This window comes from Vidua chalybeata, chromosome 10 (genome assembly GCF_026979565.1).
Source record: "Vidua chalybeata isolate OUT-0048 chromosome 10, bVidCha1 merged haplotype, whole genome shotgun sequence".
Taxonomy (NCBI): domain Eukaryota; kingdom Metazoa; phylum Chordata; class Aves; order Passeriformes; family Viduidae; genus Vidua; species Vidua chalybeata.
The window spans coordinates 238,600-256,909 of record NC_071539.1 but is presented as its reverse complement, the minus strand read 5'-3'; the positions used below and the strand labels follow the sequence as shown (position 1 = coordinate 256,909).

Here is an 18,310-nt window from a genome sequence, read left to right as displayed (position 1 = left end):
CCTGCTCCCTCCCGATCCAACCGCAGGCTCCCACAGCCCGCTCGCTCTCCGATTCTGTCCACCTGCACAGCACTGCTTCGGCTGCTGTCCAAAGCCAGGACCCAGCTCTGGGTGACTTCAGGAGGCTGTTAGCTCTGGTGCTGCACCACAGCAGGATTCCATTGCTCTGTAACAGAAGGCTCCAGTTTGCACATCTTACCCCCACATCCATACCTCAGTATCAGAACACACCACAGATCACACCTGGAAACCGCCTATTTAAACCTAGAGATTTCTTCCAACCTAAACAATTCTATGAGTCTATAAGACTGCTGTGCCTGGAACACGGGCCTCAGCCTCCACTGCAATAAATGGGACTTCCCATGAAGGAGAAATCAGTCCCCACCTGCTGCATTCTGGGGTCGGGGTTGGTTGTTTTGTATCTACATTCACAAGGCCATTGTCATCAGTTATGCATGTCTGTGTCAAAGCTGTTTTTCAAAATACTGCCAGCCACAGCAGCAGAGAACATGACTGCTGTCTGATTGCCACATCCAGTTTCAAAGCCCAGGCAGATCCTAGATTGCATCCTGCAGCCAGGATTCACAGCTCCACCTCAACATGCCACTGCATGCTTTATTGGAATGAGCTGCCTCCTCTTCCTGTGCACCACATAATCTCACACTTACTGTTTTCACTCCTTTACTTTTAGGTTAGCTGTACCTTTGCTGAGCAGAAATACTGCAATTCCAAGGAAAGCAACAGCGACAAGTCACTTCAAACAGTGACATTACCCATGACTAGCTTAGGCATAGCAAGGCTGCTGAGCAGGGACTATCACTACCATTTTACAGATAAGAGAATGAACCACTTCAGTCCCCAGAGCACGTGTCAGTGACTCAGTCTCCCCTCTGCCCCTGAACAGCCACACCTCTTCTCATCTCACCCCTTGATCAGTCACCAAACACCCTGTTATTGGACAGCCTCTCTGACAAATCAGTTACCGGATCAACTCAATTTGAATAAACTCTGTACCTCACCCAGGCTGAGGTGGTGCACAAAGGGAACACCTATTTGAAGCCCTGCTCTGACAGAGACTATTCACTGAACACATCTTTGTTTTCTTTTTAATTTTTTAAGTGGTCCTTCATTGTAGTCTACATTTTTCTTAATAAATTTATCTTCAGTATAGGAAGAGGTGCTTCTACTAAGACCGTTTCTACTGTTGTGCTGAAGCCATGGAGGAGTTCAGGCGAAGATATCCTTTTAAGTGTATACCAAACTCTGAGCCCCATCTTGTCCTTCAGAAGCACGTGACAAGTGACATTAGTCAATGCTGCTCTATGCTCCACCACCGTCCGTTTGCAAGAGCTGGAAATGCTCTGTGGGCAATATGAGATGAACAGGGCAGTAGTCACTAGGGCAGCAGACAAATGAACATGGACACTCCTGTCTGCCTAGTTGGGTGAGGATACATTTGTACACGTGTTTTTTTTCAACAGCAGATAAGTCTATGGCTACAAATACACAACTAGCTTTTCAGGTGGCAGCTTTTAGGGAGCTGGCAATGAAGCACTGCCTGTTTCTGTGGCCAACACCTGCTTGTTGATGACGGAAAGGCACAACCAGATGATGCAGCTGCTGCAGGACAAGTCTGATCAGCACAGCCTTGCACTCAATCAGTGAACAAACCACCCATGCACAGACACCTCCAGCTGCCCACATGCTGCTTTGTGTTTGTCTAGTGCTCCATCCCACAGGGTTGATCTTTGGGGAGATCCCACTGCTTCTGGAAGCACAAATAACCATCACAGATCACTGCCATTGGTCCTGCTGATGTCAGGCTGATAGGGCAAACAGCTGACTGCTTTACTTTGACCTAGCAGACTGGTAAACTGGGGTTGAAACTACTCAAAGGTAGAAAATAGATAGACAAAGCCAACTAAAACCAAGTTATCTTTTCTTATGTAAAACATCAGTTGTTCCCACTCACATGGCTGACAGCTGCTGGCCTGTCTCCATAAGCTTGGACTGTTGCCGAGGCTCTCCAGAACTAGCCTGGCAAACTGGAGGTTTGTGGTTGTGCAAACTGACTCACAGTTGAGAGCAAGCAGATATCTGTGGCAAGCACATTTCTTTCTCTCTCAGGATTTTTCATAGAGGTACACAGAGAGAAAGAAAGAGAAAACAATTTCTATTTCTGCTCCTTGTTTTTCTCAGGTGGAATGTGCTTGGAGAATTGTTTACCTGGGGTGATTGCTTGATTGGATTCTGGTGAGAGTTGTTTGAGTCTGGTGGCCAATCGGATCCATCTGTGTCTGGACTCTGGAGAACAGGGTCACGAGTTGTGAAGTAGTTAGATATGGTAGTTAAAGAAAGCAGCATGTAGTTTTTAATATCCTCCTTTATATAGGATATTAATGTATTATAACATAGTTATAATAAAGAAATCATTCAGCCTTCTGAACTGGACTCAGACATCATCATTCTTCCCACTGGGTTCACTGGTATTTTACAACAGATATCTGTTCTGCCTTTTTGATAGTGGAAATAAAGCAAAGCTTCCCAAGGAAAGATGTTATGGGCCAAAGTCCACAGATAACATTAGCAAGTGGAACATGTGCCAGCCTGGGAGGAACAGTGCCCCTGCCCAGTGAGACCCAGGGGAGTCTCACTGCTTCCAACGCCCTCTCTCTGGCAGCACGGCCCCACGGCAGGGCAGGACGGGTTTTGTGGCTCCACTTCCAGGCGGAATGGCAGCACTGAGACTTTCTCCATACTGAGAGGTGAAACAACTTGGTGTAATGCATTTCTATACACTTCTGTTACAGAAGCGTACAGTACAGTGTCTTCTGTGCTGTCCAAAGACACAAGTTGTTGCCGAGATGCAGATTCAAATTAACTCAAAACTAAATAAGTATCAGTCACTACTTTACAATTCAAATTCCTGTGAAGAAGCCAAACTCTAAAGGCAAAATTAGATCAACCCAGATCTTGTACATAAGCAGACCGAGTTTGCTCAATCTTGGATTCGTGCCACTTTCAGTGTTTTTCTAGCCTTGCCATGCTCATCCTAAGCCAGGGACCCAGGGGAGCAGTGTTTCTGATGCGCTACAATCACACGCATACCATGGTGTTTCCCTCGTATTTCTGCTCTCTCTCCCCACATGCACAAGGGTGTTGCAGATGCAGTGTTTGGAATAGCCCTACCTGCTTCAGGGCTTCACCTCACAGCTGTCTCCATGGTTTAAAGCACTGCCAGGCTACAACTATTACACCTGTATTTGTCGTGCCAAGAGTCTATCTCAAATGGAAGTATTTGGACTTGTGTAAAACCAATCAGGTAGTTCAAAGAACAAGGAATAAGATAGTGCTTTAATTAGACAAACATTAACCACTGCAGCTTCAGCAGAAGGCTTGGCAGATGAGGAACCAGCAAGCCACAGAGGAACAAAACCCAGAGAGAAGTATTGAGGAATGATTGTAGTGATCACACAATGCAAACTCTGCCATGAGCAATTATGTGAGAACAAGGTTAAATATTTCACTGGGACTAACACTATGCATTTAATTTTTTTTTTTTATCAATCAATCTGCATAATGTATGCTGGCATCCTTTATGTTTCAATTTTGCTTACAGTAAAACTAACCTTGCAAATCATCCTTGGCTGTATGTTATTTTTACATCCAAGAGCACCGAGCAATAGAAGCTTGGCAGGACAGATCAGACTAAGAGAGAGAAAAAGCATTGTACTTCCCAAACATAGCAGAACAGCCCTGATTTTAAAGCAGTAGGATGAAAATGATTCAGCCTACAGTTAAAATTAGAGGTATGGTGAGATTTAGACTGCAAGAGAAGTACTGAATTAAACGTGTTTTTATTTGACTCCAACAAGATTTTTTTATTAGTCCCTTGGTAAATTAAACACTAGTAACTTTAGAAGTCTGTGAAACAGTCAAATCCACAAGGTGTTTCATGGAGCAAATGCCACCTGCTACCATCACCACTGCAGGAAAGCCAGCAGTGACAGAGCACGGGAGCCACACAGGGCAGTGCCATGGGTCTGGCTCCTCGTGACTCCCTGGTCACTCATCCCCTGCCTCCAGCGCTGGCACGGGAGGACGAGGCAAGCCAGGATAGAGAGAGAAGTGGCAGCACTGTGCCACACACACGCGTGTGCCTGCCCGCAGCAGCACCCAGGGCTCCTGTCAAAAGCCTCTGCAGCCGCCTTTGCCTCCTCCAGCCCCTTCCCTGGAATGGTCATGGTGGCTTCCTCAAGGCCTCCCCTCCCTCCGAGCTGCCGCTCCCAGCTCAGTGGGGAGAGGCCGTGGGCAGCCATGGCCCCATTTCCCATCCCTGCAGCAGCAGCCGTGGTGCTCAACAAAAAAGCCTTGCTCAGGTCAAACACTGACACCCTGCACAGCCGTGAGACACCTGGCTCAGAGCCACCCTGACACCATTTTCTGTATCTTCTGTTGCTTCATTGTGCCCAAGAGACAGACACACGGTACTTCTGGGGCCTCTTATAATGAATAATTACTAAACCTCACCCCAAATATATGTATATGTATATGTATATGTATATGTATATGTATATGTATATGTATATGTATATGTATATGTACATGTATATGATTTTTTAAAATATATATAAAGAAATATAAACCTCACAAGCATTTTGAATGTTAAATGAAAAAAATCATTAACTGGAAGAGTTCACTAATCCAAATAACCAAATCAAGATATTCCCATTCCCCTCCTCCCAGATACAGCCATCAGGAATGTGTCACTGCTCAGCATTCCGACCCACTGCCTCCACAGGCTTTTCCTTTCTCCAGCAGGAAATCCTCCAGCTGGCCCTACTTTGTTCTGTAGCACATTTTAAATTCAGCTTCTTTGCACCAATTGAATGTAGGTGTATGCAGGCATGTGGTACCTGCACGTGGGTGTTCCTCCTGGTGAGATTTCCTTACTTTCAATTTCCTTATGAGCAAATTAAAAGGAAAAAAAAAAAAGAGTAATTCCTTCAGTGACTTTTCTGCCTTTATGCAACACACACACACACACACAAAATGCTTAAAGAAATGTAGAAAACAACGCCTCCCAAATGGATTGACCAAGTCCTGCCTAAGTTTATGTTGAAGGGTTTGCTCAAATAAGTGTTGCAGATTTCTCCTTAACAGGAAATTTTTTTATTTCCCCAAGCCTTTATGCTTAGAAGCAATATTATTTGCAAGTGGGTGTCATACCACACCATGGGCTAAATGTTACCCTGCACATCAATTCCGTGGAAACTTAAGGAAATGCATATTGTGTCTCTCAAGTTTCCTTGGGGAAGTGCCATGCCCATGATGGGCACTGGGCTTTTGGGGTAAGAGGCTTGATTCCAAGGACAGAGGGACAGAAAGGAGGCACAGATTATGGGTGAGCAGGAAAACTAAACCCTCAGTCTGGCTGTAGGCAGAGCTCAAGGGGGTGAATCACTCTTGTTTCAGGAGCAGTACCCTTAGCCTGGGGCTAAAAGAAGCAAAATAGGGAGTAAGGTAGGACACTTGCTAGGCAGAGTATCCTTGGTTGGGTTTGTTTAGTTTGGTTTGGTTTGTTTATTGTGGGTTTTTTGTTGCTCAACAGCTATTACCACTAAATAGCAGAACCTGTGAAAATACAGAGAATATAATTGCTTTGCTCTAAGAACATGAGCCGCATTTTCACCAAACAAGAATGGACATGTTGGGTTGTTTTAATTCCTGGTCTAGTTGGGCATGTCTTATCTCTGACTCAAAAAAATGGAAATACATAATGAAGGCAGCCAGTTGTCTTGTAGGTAACTGAACACAATTCCCACCACAGGATAGGATTGTTGGCAAGGTGTGGTATCAGTACAAGGACACTTAGTACTGCCAGCTGAATAGATCTGTCAAATTTGTTTCTGCAAAATGTTATGTCTACAACTACTAGAAATAGCACAGCTGAGTGATAAAACTTAAACAAGTGTGAAAAAAAATATTTGCTTTATTTTCATGTCTGTTTTCCTTGTGAATCTCACAGCATTTTGTTTTCTCAAAGTCATGTTTCATGTGCCCAAGGACTGCACTTTTCCACCCCCTACACCTGTATTCTCATAAGCAGCAGCAGTGCTTAAAGAGATTCTGCAGCCGTTTGTACAGGAGTGAGAAGGCAGGCTTGTTAGGCCCTTTCATCTAAAAAGAAATAGGAATAAAATAACTTTATATAAGAATATTGCCCTTAAAACAGTGTAGTGCTCTTTCATATCTGCTTGATGAGGCCTGGCCCTAAAAAGATTGAAAGAATTTTCACATTGCCAGAACCTTCCTTCCATGAATAGGCACTGATTTCATGTACTACTTTAGGATAAGGTCAGTATTTTTAACTATATGAAGAACAAACATGTCTAAAACACCTTAACCCTCCAGCTGAAACCACACATACTTTAAAGCCATTCTAGTGTATGCATAATTAATGTGTATATTACTCAGCAAATGGTAAACAGCAAGTGTTGCAGTAACTGTCCTGTCACTAATTGTAATACTGTACCAAAATATGCTACTGTACATTAACTAGAACATTATGGAGTGCCATAAATAATTAAAATAATATTATAACTGGCAAAATGAATGAAGCAAGAACATTTTGTAACCCAGTGCTCTTCCTACTCGACTTCATAATTTTCTAATTTGAGTTAAACACTAAATCTGATTCTGTCTGAGCACAAAAAGGAATTTGTTCATATAATTTACTAATTTGGAAAGTAGCTCGGTTGGAAAGAAATTGTAACATGTTAAAAGCTCCACATAAGGCATTCTATGATAGAACATCTGTCTACATGCCACACAGCACAAACTGCTCTTTTGTCATCATTCCTGGGTCCCGAGGTGAAGCCAAAGGAAGCACATCACCGCAAGGGAGAAGCACCCAGGACAGAACTCTGCTGCCAACGGTGGGACATCAAGCCCTAAGGAGGAACCCATCCTACCTGGTCTCACAGGATGCAGGAGAGAGATGGGCTTCTCCATCCACCCCATCTGGCACAACGTGAGTGAGCAGGACCTCTCTGTGTTCCATGAGCCAGGCTCTCTGTACAGCACCACGGGCAAGGATGACTGCTGAGTGCAGGGCAGAGGCAGGAGAGGCAGGTTCTGCTCTGGCACATGGAGTTAGACCACTTCAGCTTTTGACATCTAGAGGTGAGAATAGACAGGTGAACAGCACAGGAGTGACATCACTGTATCTTTTACAGGGATTTTTAAAGCAGACCAAAGGTGTTTTTATGCAAGTTGGTAGAACTTGCTGCTCCATTATTTCAATCAATAGGAAGTGTCAAATTGTTTTTGCAGAAGTCTTCTCTTGTTCTGTATTGTTTTGCTTTTTAATTTTCATTCTTTGGTTTCAGTGAAAGAACAGGTCTCTTTTTTAAGACAGACATAAAAGAGGCTGACAGAAAATGTCTGCTGCTTCATTGTCTCCAGGTGGATTCCATATTCTGCTCCTTCATGCCTCTCACCTTCCTGTTCTGTCTTCTCAGAAGTACCATGGAACCTTCCACCTACCCTTTTTTTTTTTTTTTTTTAAATTTGTTGGCATTTATTTACTGGACAAAAAACTACATCAATTTATGCTGCCTGAGGTCACCCTGAGTTTCATTGGAAACCCCTACCCACACACCAGGGCCAGACCTTGCGTGGCATCCTGACCACGCAGCCCCACACCCCTCCAGAGCAGTGGGAAGAAGGCTGAGGGGTAGTGAACCCAGGATGAACTCTCAGGGGAAATCCCTATGGAGTTTGAGCTCTGACCTTGTTTCTGTAGCCTCCAAGAAGGGGGTTCCTGCATGTCTGGAGCCCACCACAGCACAGAAGGATCCTTAGTGGCAGTGGCTTGAGTAGGTCCACGGGCACCCCCGGGCTGCTGGCTGGCTGGTGGGCTGCACCCATTGCCCCACCAGTGGGAAAGGGGAGAGGCAGAAGGGAAAATCTTCACCTTTCTGCATAAGCCTGACTTGTGCAGTCACACTGCAGCAGATGGAAATCTTTGGGGAGAACAATCTCCCTGCTCCACAGGGTAAGGCAGTTCCCCCTGGCACAGCGGAGGCGGGCACAGCACTGAGAACATCCCAGGGGAGAAGCTTATTTAGAACTGCCCTCTGACAGTGGTAAAAAGGATCCTCCACCCATCTGTCCTGCCCACCCTGGCTATGGCACCCTCCCCAGGAGGTCGAGTAGGGGACACAACAGCCTGTTCCCAGTACAGACAGCCCACGGGCCACCCCACAGAGTCTCGGGACCATGTAAGCAGCTTCGTCAGGCACCGGGAGATGTTGGAGAGAACGAGATGCTCCTGCAGGGATGCACATCCCCAGGAGATCTTGAGTTCTGGACGAAGTCATGTAGGTGAGATTGTAATACCACTCTGCCATGGACAAGGACACCAGGGGGTTGTGCTGGGTATAAGCAAGGACAGTTTCTAGTTCTCAGTTTGTTATAATAATGATGGATTAATCCTATTCTTGCTAATCTGCCAGGACAGAACAGCTGACATAAGACTCCTCCAAGCTGCAACGGGTGTCCTCAGCTGCAGGAGCCAGCAGTTGTTAAGCACACCGTTAACTCCCACAGACCAACTATTTCCTTCTTTTTTTTAATAACCATTTCTTTAGGCAAGTGTCTCCTGGTACATTAAAAATTCATTTTAATCAATTTAAAATTAATAACAAACCAGCAAAATCCTTAGGGCCTGAAAGCTCTAATCTCTGCCACTCTGGAAGTGATGAGTCAGCTCCAGTGCAGCAGCCATGGAGCAGCTGAGGGCTGCCCATGAGAGCTGAATTAGGTCACTTGGTTTGCTATTCATGGAACCGTGGCTGTCCCTGTTGTTCTGAGCAGAGCTGCTGTGCTCCAAGGGCACTGCCACAGCACTTGGCAGCTGCTGCTGCTGCCATGGCTCTGTCCTGTGTACTTACCAGGTGGGAGCACCAGGAGCCTCTCCAAGGGGAGGGAAAGGACAGTGGCTGCAGGACACAGCATACACAGAGCCCTGTCCCACTCCCTGGTGTCTGCATGGTGTCTCCTTAGGTTCCTGCCCTGGCCACTAACCCATGCTCTGCTCGGGCTAGGAACAGGAACCAGCAGTGCACAGAGCCAGACTTCTGGCTCCAGCTCTTCCCAAAGCACAGCTTCCCCCCAGGCCCAGCAGCAGTCTCTTTCCAAGGGAGCACATCCCTGGGTATGCAGAGCTGCTGCACTCCCCTGCTCATCACCTGTGTCTAACAGCATGCAGCTCCTGTGGCAGCTCCCTGCAAAACGCTGGGCTGGAACTAGCTGGGCTGGAACTAGCTCAAACACAGGTGGCTTCTGACCTGGGAAGACAAAGAGAACAGCCATCAGAGGCTGCAGGACCAGACTCACTTGAGTCCAATTCCTGCTCTGGCAAATGTCCTCTTCCTCACAACAGCCTTCAGAAGGGTCTGGTCACTTCAGGGACCTGGACCTCCAGCATTCCTGTTTGCCTGAACTCCCAAGTGCCCGCGTTTCTGCAACTACAGTCTCCAGAGAGCCAGAAAAAGATCTTCTGAACACCCTGGGAAGCACATCTGTCCTGCTGCTGCAGGGTAGTCCAGTGCCCATATCCTGCTTATGCCTCTCATATTCAAGGAGTGGTTTTGTCCCTGCCACAGGGGCACAACATGACAAAATGACTGTCTGCTCACCTACTAATATCAGCTGTGATAGAGATGAATGATTTTGGCTCACATCCTCATTTGCTCAATGAAGATTAATCAAAATGAACCAAAATGGTTGAACATTTTGTAAATTAGTAAGTATTGAAGCTCCACTTCTCTGCAAGGCTACAGAGTGACAGACATAGTGCAATGGCAAATGATAGAATAGCTCTTTAAAGTTTAGGTGTGAGATTTCAAAATACCTTCCTCTAATGTTTCAGACCAAGCATAACAGGCATTCCTGAGGCAAATAACAGATTTATTTTAAAAAAATAAGCAAAGCTTTCTTTAAGAGAACACAATGACAAATTCTGTGCAAATGTTAGCTTTGGTAGCACAAAGTGGAAATACAAATGTATTCTTGCATGAGCACAGCAAACAGAAAGGGTGGTCATCCCCACCACATCCTGAAATATAACCAGGTACTTCGTTCAGAAAAGGCATTACCTTTATTCAGCACAGCCCAGGCATTAGCTTAAAACTGCAGCACAGTTCCAGTATACTTAACTTACAGCAACTTCCACCGTGAACCTCAGAGTACATTAAAGGGTGCTAATGATTATAACGCATGCACTAGAACAAGCAGATTCTGCAGCAATATTTTAATTTTCATTTAGATTAAATTTAAGTTATTATTTACACCACTCTGCTAAAAAACACGGAAAGAGGTGCTGTAAGTGTAGCAGCAGGCATGCATATCTTCATGTATTCTTCTCTATTTTTACCTTGTCGTTGAACTTAACAGACTTCCAAGTGCAAGTAGATTGAAGCTCCATCTAGTGCCAGGGGCCGGGAAGTTACTGGGAGATTTTCATTCCAAAACCAGCAACCATTCTCAGAGAACTACTCAGGAGCAGTAGCAGTAGCCAGCCTGGCATCCCAGAGCTCGCCTGCTGGTGGGAACACCACGGAATTGCTCTTACGGTGTATAAAGGCTTAATTTAAAAGCTGCAGGACCTTAGGCCAAGCAGAGAGCACGGCACAGCACCTGAAACATGAGCCCATGATGGTGAGAGGGGTCCCTGCTCCATCACCAACATCACGTTCTGCACAGCTCCTCTCTTTGGATCCAGGGAACCAGGATGCTGCTGGTGCATCCCAATTCACCCTGCTAACCTCTAACCAAAACCAGGCCACCAATGGTTCTGAAATGCCCTTGCTGTTTAATACGTGGCTTGAGCACTTGCTAGAAAGTCACCATCTCCTCCACAAACACCTACTAACGGTAGCACAGAAAATGAGTGTCTATTACCAACACACACAATACTCTAGCTGGTGCAAATGTTCCCTTCCTCTCTTTTTCTGTGCTTTTTTCCAATGGCAAGTGCTAGAACTGCACCTGTTTCTAGCTCTGTAACAAAGCCATGCTGCATGTCCCAGCTCCTATAAGCACACACCATTCTAACCCAAAACAAGGAGGAGGTTTGTGTAGCAGAGGACAGCTGCTCAGATGGCTCATCAAAGCAGTAACATTGGAAGTTTTTTTACATGCGGAAGCCATGTTTCTTCATTTAAGAAAAGCGGTCTTCATTGTGCATTTTAGATTTGACTTTCGAAGAAAACTGTAATGGGAGGAATCCTTTCACTGTCCTAGTTAAATGTAACCCACCTGAGTCATAAAGCTTTAAAAATCACTATGCCAACTGGACAAAGAGTACAGACAAACTGTATTGGATGCATCTGTCCCACATTTGTCTTCACATAACCTGAGCACAGACTGGGAACGGCACCATTCAGAACACACAGAACCAAACCGCGCAGACGAGCGCCAGCACCAGCTGATGATGCATGGGCATGTCAGCAATACAGACAGTTGAGGATGGAGCGTTACACAGCGCATGACTGGACTCTTCTTCTTCACAGTACCAGCACCATGACTCTGTGTAAAGGCTGGCAGCAAAAACTCATTGTCTGCTCCAAAACAGCTCCCTGCCTGAGATCCCATGTGTCCAACACAGACACTCACTGCGTGGTCACAGTAGTGGTGCTGGGGGACTGCCCACCCATGGCATGGGGTACAAGCAAGATCACAACCCCTGAAGCACCACCAGATCTCTGGGGATGCCACTTGAGTGGGGCTGCAGGAGCTGCCCCAGCTCACTGCCCCGGCAGTGACTCTGCTCGTCAAGCCTGCCGCACATTCACCTTCCACAATCAACAGTTGGGCTGAGACAGAATGATTTATTGTCTTTTGAGAGGCATTTTGAAAGAAGATAAAACCTTCTAAATGAAACTGCATCATTCTTAGGCTATTTTCCCCTTTGTTAATTTCTACTTTTCCCCACTCCTCCCATTTTTATATTCTTAATGTTTCCTTTCACTCATACCAGAGTGGCTGCTCTACAGTTGCACAGTATTAGACTTTCAGACTGAATACACCTCTTCTAAGATTACATAAACAACTTTGAGCAGAACATATTTTCACATACTTTGAAAAGTATGTGTTCCTCAAAAATGTGATATTTATTTGAGTGGATGCAGTTGAGAGAAAAGCACTACACCGGTGGCAGGAATAATTCTCTCCATGATGAAACTAAGTAGTACTTCTACTGCCAAAAATTCACAACAAAATATTCTAAATATTAAATATACACTGGCTCTTCTTTGAATAGCTAACATCAGGCAAGTTGACTGCTGCTTATAGCTAGAATCAAGTTTTTTGTAGGCAAAGAAAAATTTGGTAAAACGTTAGAATGTTATCATTTTTCTGGGAAAATATGGCTTTTTAGACTTCAGAATAATTATTAAGTGCTTTTAAAGACAGTGAATGTTTTAGGTAGAAATTGCATATCACAGATAAATTTATGTATCTGTGAATCAAAAATTCTTTGAATTTTTAACAAGTAACAAGCATTAACAGCAAAATCCTTTGTGATCAGAGGTGGAAACAGCATGCAGACAAACATATTCACAGATCCTATCAGGGAAAGCAAGTTGAATGAAGAAAATAACGCCCTGAACAAAGCTCCAGAGCCCCCCAGCTGCATCATGTGGGTGACTGAAGGTGCAGCAGAAAGCAGTGCAGAAACAATCACCTACAGTAACTGTGAGCTAGAAAAACACTCCCGTCTGTCAGGCCTGTCCCCGAGACGCAGCTGGGACAAAGCTGCTGCCTGGGATGGTGTCCCACGGGACAGGGCCCCACGCTCCTGCCATGCACCATAACGCAACTCAACAGTCGGAGCTGGGTTCTTTTCTTAATGCATGCTAGCACAGTGAAAACGTGCAGACCAGCTATGAAAATGATAAATTTGTTCTACCAGTCAACTGTGACAGAGAAAAAACCAAGCAGATGAAGCCTGTGAAAAGTTAAATGTTCTCTTTCATCTCCCATCACTTCTTGTTGTGGTCAGTGAAGCATGCACAGGGGTCACAGGTTCCAACTTTACACCACAGTAAGATTGTTAACTGTCCCTGTAAAACCACACTGCACAAATATCCATTAAAAAATGACTGTGTCGAGAGCCTGTGCTTGCTGTGCTTCATTTTCCACTTTTCTGCTTTCTCTCCCTCTTTGTGCTTCTCCAACCCTCTTATTGCATTTCTTAGCCTTAGTTTGGCTTTTAAGATTAACTTCCCCACAGCCTTTCACCCACTGCAACAGCTAGTTGCCAGAGGCATGAGATGAGTCACCACGAGTTTGGGCAAAATAACATAAAGACCTTAGACTATGTTTCCACCTTCCCAACACTGTGTCAAGCTATCTACAAACTTAATGAATTTCACAGTTTCATACCCTTATTTCATAACTGAACAGTTAACAGTCACCTATTTGGGTTCTGTTTGCTCGACTTTAAGCAAAACAAAATACTGTAGGATCTAAGCACGCCGAGCAGTCCGACTGCTTGGTAACTGTGAGGCACAGAAAGCTGTGTCATACAGGCCTAATTCTGTACTTGTTACTCCTGTAGGGACTCATCAAAGACACCATTATGAACCAGAGACTATCTCTCCAACTAAGAATTTACATACTATGTACTTTAATTTCTAGGAATAAGGTTTCTTTTCTGTTCATCAGCAAGATAAAAAATTCACCTTAAAAATCCTAAAGCTGAGCAACGTTCCTTGACTTTAGACATGTTTTTCAGTGCTTTGGCCGGTCTGTAAATCACATCCCAAAAGAACTGTCCTTTCTCCTATTTTCAGTGCTTCTGGAAGCCACTGAAACAGAGGCAATTTCATGCTCTTATATGACATAGCCATATCCCTACACCTGCATCTGATTTACAGAGTTACATTGTGGGTTTGTTCTGTTTGAACTTGATGGTTAAATAAAGAATAAGCAAGGGAACCCCCTGAGAATTCTTTACATAACTGTCTTACATAGGAAGACAAAGGTTTTGCTGAGCTATCTTATTGGTAAAACCATACCAAGCCAAAGCCTCTAAGGAGATGAAACTCTCATAATGGAGTTAAACCATTGTTCCAAACAGTGCAAGATAGAAAAGCAGAAAAGCACCTTTTTTTCAGATGGTTTAAGTGCCATTGTACAAGGCTGTCTGCAGCACAGCCACAGCTGTGCTGGCATGGGACAGGACCTTCTTCATGCACAGCTCTAGTAGCTGTGCAATAAAACTCTGTACCTGTGGTCTTCATGATTGTTGCATTTTGAATTACTATATTTTTAAACCTATTTTCACATTTTCCACACATTAATATGTCATTTTCATAATCTGTTTCCAGCTAACACTCATCCCAGTCTTAGGTGGCTTCCTGGGGTTTCAGACAAGTCCCCTGGGTAGCTGTGGAAGGACCCTGCCCAGCCTGACCCTCACCAGGCTGACACACACTGCTCCTGGCTGTCACCAGAAGTGAATCCACTGACTTGTAGCACTTGTAAATTGGTGTTTCCCTCTGCACTTGCAGAAGCACGCGTGGTGAAGAGACAGACAGCCCAGCAGGAACTCAGCGTGGTCAGTGCCCACATGGGCACCATCTTCCAGAGCCCAGCCCTGCAGCCCGTGCACTCTGGCTCTGGGAAGTTCATCTCCACAAAGAAGCCCAGCTGCATTCTGCTGGTGGTTCACTGCCCTCCTGTCTGAACGAAAGTGCTGGTTACAGTAATCTCCAAATGGTAAAAAACAGCAATTTGGTGAAAGACAGTTAGAACCTGTGATATCATAATGGTTGGATTAAATTATCCCAGAGATCTTTCCCAGCCTAAACAATCCTATTGTGAGAAGTCCTGCCTTTGGCTGTCTCATCATTCCAAGCACAGCAGCAGTACTGGTAGCTACAAGGCCTGACAGAAAAACCCAAGTTACATTACTCACAAAATATAACCCTCCTCCAAGTCTTTGGCCAATTTTAGTTTTTCTGTTAACAATATAAAAGCAGTCAAGTTTCTCACAAAGCTGTAAATAGTGATTACACTCTGGTTAAGCACAGCCAGTACTTTAAAATTCTTCCAAATTATTATTTTTCTTAGATGTGATCCAACATCAATTTTAGACAAAGTTCTGAACAGAAGCAAAAGACCAGGAATTGTTACAAGCTGCACAAAATCCTACCAAACCGTGGCTGTAGCGTGCAATTAAATTCCAGAAAGAACAACTACCAGGTGAAATGTAGGAAGAGACTAAAATGCAAGAAATAATGATTTCACAACTATTTACTATATGGCTATAGCTTACAAGCAGTCCATTTCATATGTGAGTCTAGGCACTGATATTAAAATGACCTACTACATCTATCAATTTTAACAAGGATATTTTTATACATATATAAATATTTTGCTTCAGAAATGTCTCAAATTCCACTTAACTCTTACAGCAAATAAACCTAACAACCCTGGAGGTCCCTGCTCTTACAGTCTTTAACATATAGAGCACACCCTCATTTTCTTAAATCCAGCAGTCTCAAAAGTGCTGCTGCAGTAGTGCCTACACAAACAGTATTGTAACAATTGTATAACATAGCACACAACCAAATGAGGCACCTAAGAGTAAAATAAAATTAAAGAATCACGATTTTCAGAAACACCACTGGTGACTGCTGAATCTGCAAATTATACATGCTACCTGGTAGCTTTGAAACATTAAATAATAGCAACCCAATTTAGACTTCACTGTCTAAATATATTACTAGAGTTAGTTCACAAATAACATGACTAGAAGCTGAGCTACCAAGCAGGTGTGAAATCCTCTATTCTGATCCAACCATTTATGTTAAGGAGATCCCAGACTTCCATGCAGTTATTTCCAATTTAAAAGCAGATGTCTGTATTCCCTGCATGGCTAAAACAGCCCTCACACCACTGATCACCTGGTCTGCGCAGCTATCACAAAAGGTAATATTCCCTGTGAGGCAGGAGCAATATTGCCTGGCCTCTCTGCACTCTGAAATACAGGTGAAACACTGGTCAAAGAGGCAAAGCACTGAACCACCACCCATCAGCCTGGCATGGCTCTGCCTTCTGGGGGAGCAGCAGCTGCTCCCCGCAGCCTGGCCCAGCTCTGGGCTGGCAGTGGCCATGGGTCCCTGCCTCCTGTCAAACAGGACCAGATGCTGGGCTGCAAGGGTTCAGGAGGGCACAGACGCTCACTGAGCAGAAGGAATGGACAACTGTGTTGGAGGATGAGATCCCTTAGGCAAGAAGGGCATAGCCTTTGGCAAAGTCCTGGAAAGGCACAGGTTCTCCTGTGAGATATCTGCATGCTTGTACCAAGCAGCCTGCTGTCCAAGAGAAGCCCACCTCTTGTTAATCAAAGAATAATGATTCAAATAAGCAGCTCCAAAATCCTCAAGGCCTGCCCCTGGATCACGAGATGTCGGTCTCTATATCCATTAAATCAACTTATAAAGTAACACAATTTGGAATCCTTATTGCAACTTGAAGACAATCAACAAAAGATCAAACACATTTTGGTTGAACTCTAAAACTAATGGGCTCATCAGTCTCCCATTCATTTCAAATGGATGCATTTCATTTTGTGCCAGTAAGAATGTTTAACTGGGACCTCCTACAGACCAGGAATAAATAGAGAAGTGACCCTCAATGGCACTTTTAGAAAGAAGAGAACCTTTTCTCTTTCCCATGGAAGGAATCTGGAGGCAGGATGATGAAGGCAAAAGTTTTAGCTATTTTAAAAGCTTAAAACAACTTTAAAGACTGTAACTCATTGGTAGATACAATGACATGAGAATATTTCTGGGATACATGGATGATGCTGTCCAAATTCAGACTGGTAAAGGCACTGTAAAAACAAAATAGCGAAAAAAAAACCTTATGGAGTTAAGGCAAAAGTTACAAATGAGCTCTTTTCCAAGTACCGAGTAATCCAAGCAATTAGTACTAAACAACACTGAATCCGATGACAACAGAACTAGGTTGTTAAAGGACTATGAAACCCTGAAGTGTGCTGTAGGGGTATCCATTATAAATACCCGGGGACTTAAAGTAAAGGAAAAGAAGGGTAAAGGTAAAGGAAAGATTAGGAAAAGGCAGATTCATTTATTGTATACTATGCCTTGGCATAATCAGGTATGACATCTAACTTCTTGAATTATAGCCGCAAAGCTGCTGACATGGACAGCCATGCCACATCCCACCAGCCTGTACTGCCCCAAGAATCACAACTGTCATCCAATAAAGCAAACCCAGCCTGCTCAAAAGCAAAATTATTGCCCCACTAATTTCAATGTTATGGAAAACAGAACAATCGCCTCAAAACACAGAGCAATTGCCTCAAAACACACCCTTAAGGTGCTGGTGAACACTCCTGTGACTCGGGACAGCCTTGGAGCAGCCAAGCCATCCTGTCCAGGGCCCAGTATCAGTGCAGCAAACCAATGGCACCAGCCTCGGGTGTTGTAAAGGAATGTGGAACTAAATTATTGCAATAGAGACTTGGTGAAACCTGGAACAATAAACCCCAAACTCGCCAGTTACGACCCCTTGTAGAAAAAAAAATGTAGCAGATGCTGGTGTGTGAGACAGGGACGCACCCGTGAGATCCGGGAGGATGAAGGGCACGGGCGAGGCAGGCAGGGGCTCAGCCCCTCTCCGAGGGGCGCGAAGGCAGACGTGAGATTATAGAAACGACACAAATGCAGCGACTGCCCGGGGCCGTAACGGCACAGCGGAGCGGGGCACGGGAAGGATGGGCCGCCGGCCCGCCCGTGCACAGAGCGGGCACCGCTCTGCCCCACAGCCGTGACCCCTGCGGGCTCTCCCCGGGGCCGCCCGCCGGGCAGGCAGCGCAGCGCCGCTCCCGGAGCCGCGGGAGCCGCGTCCGGCCAGCCCCGGGCCGGGCTGCAAGGCGCCACCGCCGGTACTCACCAATCCCGGCCGCTCCCGGCCTCCGGTGGGGGCACCGGGGCGGCCGCACGGATGGCCGGGCCCCGCCGCGCCTCTGCCCCGCGCGATCCGAGCGGGCAGGGGAGGCTCCGGCACCGCCCGCTCCGCAGTTCCACCGGGCCGGGCCGGGCCGGGCCGGCGCCCCGCAGCAGTCCCGGGACCGCCCGCACCCGTCTCCAGCGGCCGAGCGGCCCCGGGCCCGGGCACCGAGCATCGGTCCCGGCGCCGGCCGCAGCCCCGCCCCGGCCCCCGGCCCCGCTCCCCCCGGCCGCGGGGGCGGTGCCGGCCGCGCCCC

The 18,310-nt window shown here is 45.6% G+C and overlaps 1 protein-coding gene across 1 annotated transcript in view; it reads right to left on the bottom strand.

Moving 5' to 3' along the window:
- LOC128792955 (uncharacterized) overlaps window positions 1–18,310 on the bottom strand; it is a 36,845-nt gene that overhangs the window by 18,371 nt on the left and 164 nt on the right. The window contains exon 2 of the mRNA XM_053951878.1: window positions 17,998–18,309. Coding sequence (XP_053807853.1) covers window positions 17,998–18,309 — 312 coding nt within the window. The remainder of the gene's footprint in view (window positions 1–17,997; window position 18,310) is intronic.